Source organism: Cydia pomonella, chromosome 11 (genome assembly GCF_033807575.1).
Source record: "Cydia pomonella isolate Wapato2018A chromosome 11, ilCydPomo1, whole genome shotgun sequence".
Classification (NCBI taxonomy): domain Eukaryota; kingdom Metazoa; phylum Arthropoda; class Insecta; order Lepidoptera; family Tortricidae; genus Cydia; species Cydia pomonella.
Genome location: NC_084713.1, coordinates 16,208,207 through 16,217,163, shown reverse-complemented (window position 1 = coordinate 16,217,163; position 8,957 = coordinate 16,208,207). Strand labels below are relative to the sequence as shown.

Sequence of the window (8,957 nt, the reverse complement as noted above, 5' to 3'; positions counted from 1 at the left end):
TGAATTTTTTTTGATGTTCTTTTTTGTTCTCGATAGTTTTAATTTATAATTCAGGCATGATTTCTTACACAACAAAAATATTAAGGTTAAAATTTTGAAAAACAATTTTATTTGTATTATAAGGGACTTAATGTCATACGGCATTCGCTGCATTTCTGCCACATAAAAAAAAAGTCCGACACATTTTTAAAAAAATTTGACACATTATAAAAATATTTCAATTGCCAACGATTTTGGGTTGTTTCATCTTAATTGATCCAGTAGGCAGATAAATACCGTCAACGTCGGCGTTTCGGGTGCGGGGATATTTTACACTAGCAAAAAAGGTAAAAAACAGAAGCTATTTTTACATTGCTAAGCACATTTTGGAGCTTACTTTTGGTCACTTTCCACTGAAAAATGCATAAAAAAACGAGATAATTCCCGCAGCCAAATCCCAGGGTATGATCATTACCCTCCCTGTCGTCGTTGCAGACAGTAGAAAGGAGACAGGAGCGATCCTGATAAATATTGATGTGTGCTATAACAGCGGGCGGACGCTGGCAAATTAGAAACGGGCGGCAGGATTGGATCTACCTTCTAGTTAAGAATGATTCACTCTGGCATGGTTTCGATGTGCTCTGCATTGATGGCCTAGCGGTTAGGCTTCTAAATGAAGGTATTGTGTTTGAACTCCTGCTCGCTCAAAATATAATATAAAATTTGCCACGTTATATTTCAACGAAGGAATACACCTTGAAAAGAGTAACTTTATCCTAATAAGTCTTAGTTTCTTAGGAAGGTGATAGCTTTTTTTAACCTATACCTGAGCCAATTCTCTTTCTTAAATTGTAGAAATTTACTCAGAGTATCCTTAAAATGCAATCAATCCTTAAAATACAATTCGAGTCACAAAAATTAAATTACTAAACAGTTACACGAATATCTCGATACAGTGATCCAGCTTTAACACAAGGAATAGTCTCTTAAAATATGCCAATGCTATTGAAGCCGAGTTAAAGTTTCTGCTATTTCCAAAACTCGCGAGAAACAATGACTATCTCTTAATAGTTCGATGCGCAATACAGTTTGATAGCTTGCTTCACTTCTGGCTTGCCGAGGTGGCGTTGAAAGCTGAAATAGCATTGCTTGCTTTTGTGTTAATATTATAATTGTTATGTATTTAGATAGGTACTTGCAGGATTGAATTGTAATGACAGCTGAAGGTAGTTTGGAAATAAATGAGTTTTGCTTCTGACCTCAATGGCGTTGTATCTTTTATTGGCGACTATGGTAAATTAATGTAATTTGTGTGCAAAATGAACAGTAATCTTTCAAATGTGGTGCTTCTCGGACAATTCAACCCAAAAACTGACAAGTGGTGTGATTATAAGGAACAATTATTATGTGCATTGGACGTGGCGGGCGTAGCGCAGGACCCGGCTCGGGCGCGCTCGTTGTTTCTGTCCCAGTGTGGCAAGGACACTTATTCGCTCATTGCATCACTTCTGGTCCCGCAGAGGCCAACAAGTGCTTCATTTGAGGACATTATCCGTGTTTTGGATCAGTTTTTTGAGCCGGAAGTAAATGAAATTTTACAAGCGGGAAAGTTTCATAAACGCATACAATTACAACAAGAGAGCGTGCAAGAGTTCATCGGCGCGATAAGTTTACTCGGTGCTAAATGTAACTTTGCCGATCTTAAGCGACAGTTGAGAGATAGACTAGTACTGGGGGTGCGCGACGAGCGCCTGCGCCGCGAATTGTTGAAGACCAAGGACCTCACGTATACGGGGGCCGTTCAGTATTGTCTTAACTACCAGGCGACGTTCCCAGACTTGTACCCTGAAGCGCGTGCTAGTACATCTAAGCAAACTCCACATAACGAAAGTGACCAGATGGAAATTGATAAAATACAGTCAATAGTGAATTGCAAACATTGTGCCCGGGTTCACAAACCGAATGAGCGGTGCCCTTTCAGTAAGGCTCAGTGTTATTATTGTAAGCGACATGGGCATATTGCTTCGGCTTGCAATAAGAAACTAGGTAAGGTCCATCTGACTGATGACAAGTGTTCATGCGACTCCAACTCTGACCAGGAAGACATGATGAATGGAATTTATGTCTGCGCGGAGGATTACTGTGAACCGATTAGAGCAAATGTGGATATTAATGGAACCAAATTATTAATGGAAATAGACTCCGGAGCCTCGAGATCTATAATATCCGAGGAGACATTTAAAAAGTTGTGGTTCAACCCGCCCCCATTAAATACCACAAATGTGAAACTAGTTACGTGGAGCCGTGCCCCTTTAAGAGTTTTAGGGTTGTTACACGTACGAGTAGTTTTAGGCGACAAGGAGGCTCAATGTGAACTGTTGGTGGTCGCGGGCTGCGGACCGAGCTTGCTCGGTAGGAACTGGTTTAAGAAGCTGGGGCTGCAAGTGGATGGCGTGGGCTGGTCAGAAGAGGAAGTAGCTGAATGGAAGAATAAATACCCAGATTTGTTTATGGAGGGTTTGGGAGAGTACACCGGGCCACCAGTGTCACTGCATGTGCGACCCGGGACCGCGCCACGATTCATGAAAGCGAGACCTGTACCATTCCCACTAAAACAGCAAGTGGAGGATGAGCTGCGTCAGATGATTAAGGACGGTGTATTAACACCAATCAAATATTCAAAGTGGGCAACTCCCTTAAGAATTGTTAAGAAAGATAATGGATCTTTGCGTATCTGTGGAGACTATCGTTCTACGGTTAACGCATCAATAGATGCTGACTCATACCCGCTCCCTACATCGACAGAGGCATTCGTGAAGCTTAGCGGGGGAAGCATATTTAGCAAATTGGACTTGAAGCAGGCGTACACCCAGCTCAAGGTGGACGATGATACCGCGACGCTGCTAACACTAAATACACCCATTGGACTAATGAAGGTGAATCGTTTAGCTTACGGGGTGAGCGCTGCGCCGGGCATCTTCCAGAGGCTTATGTCTACCACCCTGGCAGACATGGAAGGAGTCGCGTGTCTTCTAGACGATGTGGCCGTCACAGGGAGAAATATGGAAGAGCATAACCAGAGATTGAACGCAGTACTGAAAAAGCTGCAAGATCTGGGTTTTCGACTAAACGTTAATAAATGCGTGTTTGCTTCACGGAGTATCACCTTTTTGGGCCATATGCTGGACGCCGAGGGGCTTCATCCGACACCGGACAAAGTAGAAGAGATTCAGGGTAAACCAGCGCCCACAAATAAAGAGACATTAAGAGCATTTTTGGGACTATACACGTACTACGAGAAATTCTTGCCTGACAAAGCAACATTGCTTGAACCATTGTACCGGTTGCTGGAAGGGAAATCACCGTGGACTTGGGGTGAGAAGGAACAAGCTGCGTTTAATAAAGCTAAGAATCTTTTGTCGTCGGATTGTACATTAGTCGGATATGACCTAAATAAAGATTTGTTACTGGTTTGCGACTCGTCAGATTATGGTTTGGGAGCCGCGTTGGTCCACATCATGGAAGATGGATCCGAACGTCCAGTGATGATGGCGTCTCGGACATTACAACCACATGAGAGACGCTACGGGCAAATTGACAAAGAAGCCCTCGCGATAATGTTCGGCCTAACTAAGTATCATCAATTCCTGGCCGGACGGAAATTTTGCATCATCACTGACCACAAACCCTTAGTTGGTCTGTTCAACCCAGAGAAACCAATTCCTGACCAAATATCGCCTAGAATGTTACGGTGGTCGCTAAAACTTAACGGGTACAGTTATTCTATCAAATATCGGCCAGGCAAGTTGATTGGCAATGCGGACGCTTTAAGCAGGTGGACAGAACCGGAGACGTCTTCTGTAAACCCAAATGTAGACTGTCTAGGCGAGGTACTTTTGCTAGAAGAGCAACCACTGGGATGGAACCTGGATGTAAAAGCAATTGCTGAAGAAACCAAGAAAGATCAGATGCTACAGAAGGTGCTATTTAACGTACTCCATGGGTGGCCGCGCTCCAATACAGATCCTGAAATGCAACCATATTGGATCCGCAGAGATGCTCTTTCACACAATAAAGATTGTTTATTGTGGTGTAACAGAGTCGTCATACCTACTTCGCTCCACAAAAAGGTACTTAAATTGCTACATGCTCCACATGCCGGGATTGTACAGACCAAAGCATACGCTAGAGGGTACCTTTGGTGGGCTGGCATGGACAAGGATATCGAGAAGGTGGTGGCTGAGTGCGAGGACTGCCAGTCTGTGAGAAACAACCCACCTAAAGATCCGCAAATATGGATAATGCCGGACAAACCTTGGAGTCGAGTCCATATCGATTTTGCTGGTCCCTTCCAGGGAAAAACCTTCTTGCTATTAATCGATTCTTACAGCAAGTGGATAGAGGCAGAAATTGTTGCATCTATGAGCTCGGATACTATAATTACAATTTTGAGACGCATCTTTGCCTCACAAGGTTTGCCGGATGTCTTGGTGTCCGACAACGGCAGGACATTTACGTCCGAAGATTTCAATTCATTTTTGAGGAGGAACCATATCAGGCACATATTTACTCCGCCCTACCACCCAGCGACCAATGGCCAAATAGAAAGGGCTGTGCAGACATTTAAAAATAAATTGAAGAAAATGGCTGCCACAAACATGCCTTGGAGTGAAAAACTGGCGAAAGCTTTATACGCTTTGCGTACCGTCCCTAACAGCTCTACCAATAAAACACCAGCGGAAATGCTTAATGGACGCAAATATAGAACAGCCATATCAAGTTTGCACCCGGAGAGCACACCGAGCCGTGCCGAACAACAGCTAGAACAGGCAGCGCAGCGGCCGTGCGTGCGTGCATTCCATCTGCATCAACCTGTGCTCGTGCGAATGTACACGCCAGGAACTAAGTGGGCAAAAGGCGAGATTGAGGCAATAGAGGGACCCAGTACTTATGTGGTAAGAACGGAAGATGGAGAGCTGCATCGTCGTCATGCTGATCAAATCATAGCTCGAGCATTGAGACAGCCGGTGGAAGCTCCTACTGGGGACCAACAACCGCTTGAATTTGGATCTCAGTCGACAACAGAAGAAGATCCTCCTATTGAAATACCACCGCCAGAGTTATGGCCCGACATCATAGGAATACCTAATGATTATTAATTGTATAATGATTTTGTAATTAATAGTGTTGATTTAGACTTGTTGATTATGGTGGAAAGGTATGTTATGTATTTAGATAGGTACTTGCAGGATTGAATTGTAATGACAGCTGAAGGTAGTTTGGAAATAAATGAGTTTTGCTTCTGACCTCAATGGCGTTGTATCTTTTAATAATATTGGTAAGTGAAACTGTCAGTAGTATATTTTGATAAGACAAAGTTATTATTATTATTATTTAGAGCCTGTCGTGTCCCACTGCTGGGCAAAGGCCTCCCCCCAATCTCTCCACTGGTCTCTGTCGAGTGCTATGTCTGGCCACTCCTTCAAGAAGGAGTCCAGTTCATCCCGCCATCGCCGGTGAGGTCTGCCAGATCCCCGATTCGAGTTTTCGGGCTCCCACTCTGTAGTGACTTTGCCCCACAACTCATTCGGCATTCGGCAGACGTGACCAGCCCAATCCCATTTTAGCTTGGCCGCTTTCCGAGCTACATCGATGATTTGTGTCTTGGAGCGCAGCGTGGTGTTTCGGACTCGATCCACCAATTTGACACCTAATATGCTACGCTCCATAGCTCGTTGGCAAACTCCGAGTTTGGACTTCTGAGCTTTAGTCAAAGACCAAGTCTGTGCCCCGTAGGTTAGAACTGGGAGTATGCACATGTCCATGAGCTTCCGTTTGAGATATATCGGAAGATTACCTTTCATCAGGTGTTTCATGGACCAATAGCTCCTCCAGGCGTTTTCAATCCGTCTTTCGACCTCTTTTACCTGACGCGCCTGGAAGGAGACTAATTGGCCCAAATAAATATACTCATGGACATATGCAATGTGTTCTCCATTTATCTCTATCCTACGTGGTTTGTTGTTAGTCATAAGTTTGGTCTTTGACATATTCATCTTCAGTCCAATTTCGAGGCTTGCGATGCTTAGTTCTTCAAGCATTTGTTGTAGCTCGGAAGCAGTTGAAGAGAAAATGACAATGTCGTCAGCGAACCGCAGATTAGTTAATCTGCGATTTCCGACGACAAGCCCCTTCTCTCCCCAACTTGGCGCAAGTTTTTTGAAGACTTGTTCCAGAGTGCTTGTAAAAAGTTTCGGCGATAGCGGGTCTCCTTGCTTAACTCCTCTCTCTATTTTGAAGGACGGGCCAGAAGATTGCAGTTTGATGGTGGCGGTACTATTTCTATATATAGTGCTCAGGAGTTTTATGTAAGATGGATCTATTTCTTGATTGAATAGGGCAGTGAATATGGAGGCGTGGGTGATACTGTCAAAAGCTTTAGAATAATCTATGAAGGCGATGTAAAGTGGAAGTTTGTGTTCTTGGCATTTACAAAGTTATTCATATAAAACATAAATGGAGTTAAAAACCGGCTTTAATTTTATTCAAGTTCAAACAAGCGATGGAAGTTGTTGGATATAAATAAATATATTTTTTAAACATAATATTAATCCACATTTATACGCTAAATAGGTACATTCTACAAAAAATGGACAAAATATAAAGCAAAAAAAAATAATTTATTTTTATAGCAAATTATAAATGGTCGATATATTATTCATTATTTATGTACCCGCTCTTCATACTGAATTCGTAAATACTTTACTATTTCCACTATATGGCTATTTGAAGAAACACAAACGAAAATAACATCAGCTACCATTTCTTGTTTGTCAGTCTAAAACACGCGACACTCGAATCAACCGTAAAAACTGAACTGTCCCAATTACGTTCTAATGGCTATTCTTAATACCAACATCACAATCATAATTAAATCGATCTATTACCTCAAACAATCCTTTGTGAACTTCAATTAAACGTTTTCGAGAGGTTATGAATAAATGTTCCGGGGAAAAAGTAAATTAGCATCAAAAAGGTCGCATCACACGGACCATTTCGTTCTCATTGTAGCTAACACTGTTTATGCGTGCAATAAAAACGCCCGGCACGTTTACGCTTTGTATTAATATGTATGAATTTGAGCGTTTTTAAGGTTTCGAATATTTATTGGATGTGGCGAGTTATTGGCAAAGGTTACACTATCAATATCTTCGTGATACTGGAGATTTTCGAACATCAAAAATCTCAACTTGGTCTAGATTACAGTGAAACCTGGATAAGTGAGACATTGAGGGACGAGGAAAATTGTCTCACTTAAAGAGTTATTCCACTTATCCAGGGTCTCAGTTAGCCAACTAACTAACTAACTAACTGCTTTGGCTCAGCGATCCAAAAAGAATCTTGGCCTCCGAAACGAGAGAACGCCACCTGTCCCGATTCAGCGCGGTTTCCTGCCATGAATTGAGGCGGTAAAGGTCCTCGAGCAGGAAGCAACCAAGATAGGTCTCAGGATCAATCAAGCAAAAACCGTATACCTTACATGAAACGGTACAAAAACACGCGAGTTCGCCGTGACAGCCTTCATGTGGAGGGTTCCGTCTATCAGGGTGTTGACAAGTTCCGCTCAGTTAGCCAGGTATAAATAAATTGTATGTATCATTTACAGAGAGTTCTATTAATAGAGATGAGAATAGAGGTTATTTCAGTTATAGAGGTGATTAATAAGGTATTTTGTAAACATTATGTATGAGTTGTAATCTTTAATATTTATTAAGGTAAAATAATCAATTTCCTTTAGAACATCGAGAGGTTTTAAAAAGTCTGCTTATCTTTTTTTGCGAATTTATTTAGAATAATTCTATACAACTGTACTTATACATACAACTTATAAAGGATGGTTTTGTTCTCTTTGATTATAAACTGAGGTGTTACACTATCAACTTTTAATATAAACTCAACTCGAAAATGCAAAAAAAAAATTGTATGCTGCATCATAAATTACAACGAATCATATGGGGATTACCTATGGAATGGCTGAATCAGCTGAATTCAACTGAAAGTTTGGTCCCCCTAACTCATTTCATTAAACATATTTTTGCCCAAGAGTATCGACACTTTTATTCTCATGATATTTTTTCCCAAATAGAGGTCCCTGACTATCACCACCTTATAGATAATGATTATTATCAGAAGATTGTTATTATAATCATATTACAATATTGAAATCGCAAATTAGATTATCATATTATGTTCATTCACTTTCACAATCAGCAGGGAAGCTAATAGACGTTAGCTATGTATCAACGAAGATAATTTGAAATAGAGGTGTATTGTCAAAGAAAACTTTGTAGCGACAGTAAATTTACTGCAATCTGTCGACACATTATCAAAACTTTTAGAACGCCATTAGACTTTGATCCTTATTCGTTCACTGATATGTGTTAAATTTGTTTAATACTCGTACCTAAATGTGGCGCCATCTAAAAGATCAAAGGCCAAAGGTATAGCGATATCGTTTCGAGCGATGGCGCCATAACCTTTAGATTGTGCCCGGTAAGATGGCGTTCAACACTTCAAAGTCAAATGGTGAAAGCGAAAGATGGCAGTAAATATACGTAGCTACAAAGTTTTATCTGACAATACACCTCTATTTCAAATTCTCTTTGATGTATCAAGTACCTACATGTACCTAAATAACTCATAAACTAATGCCAGAAGTTCTATGCTGTTACACAAATTGATACATTCCAGTTTGTCAACCATTATGGTCAGCTTATTGTCGAAATTCCGATAGCCACCTTAGTTCACCAGAATTCAACACATTGCATCTCTATTCAGTCAACCGTCATACATTCAACGTCTATAGACTTCCTTCGTCATACAGTGAATGAGGGTTACAGTGTGCAGCAGTGCATTCAATATTCAATCGAAACCTTCCTAAGCTAAATGTAAATGGAACAGGACCAACCACATTATTT

At 41.2% G+C, this 8,957-nt stretch overlaps 1 protein-coding gene across 1 annotated transcript; it reads left to right on the top strand.

The window, feature by feature from the left end:
- Positions 1–1,298: 1,298 nt before the first annotated feature.
- LOC133523128 (uncharacterized protein K02A2.6-like) lies at positions 1,299–5,138 on the top strand. Its single transcript, XM_061858639.1, has one exon. It carries the CDS (start codon positions 1,299–1,301, stop codon positions 5,136–5,138), a length of 3,840 nt encoding a protein of 1,279 aa, XP_061714623.1.
- Positions 5,139–8,957: the final 3,819 nt, after the last annotated feature.

Coding starts and splice junctions, on each gene's coding strand:
- LOC133523128 (XM_061858639.1), top strand. CDS start 1,299: ATGAACAGTAATCTTTCAAATGTGGTGCTTCTCGGACAATTCAACCCA.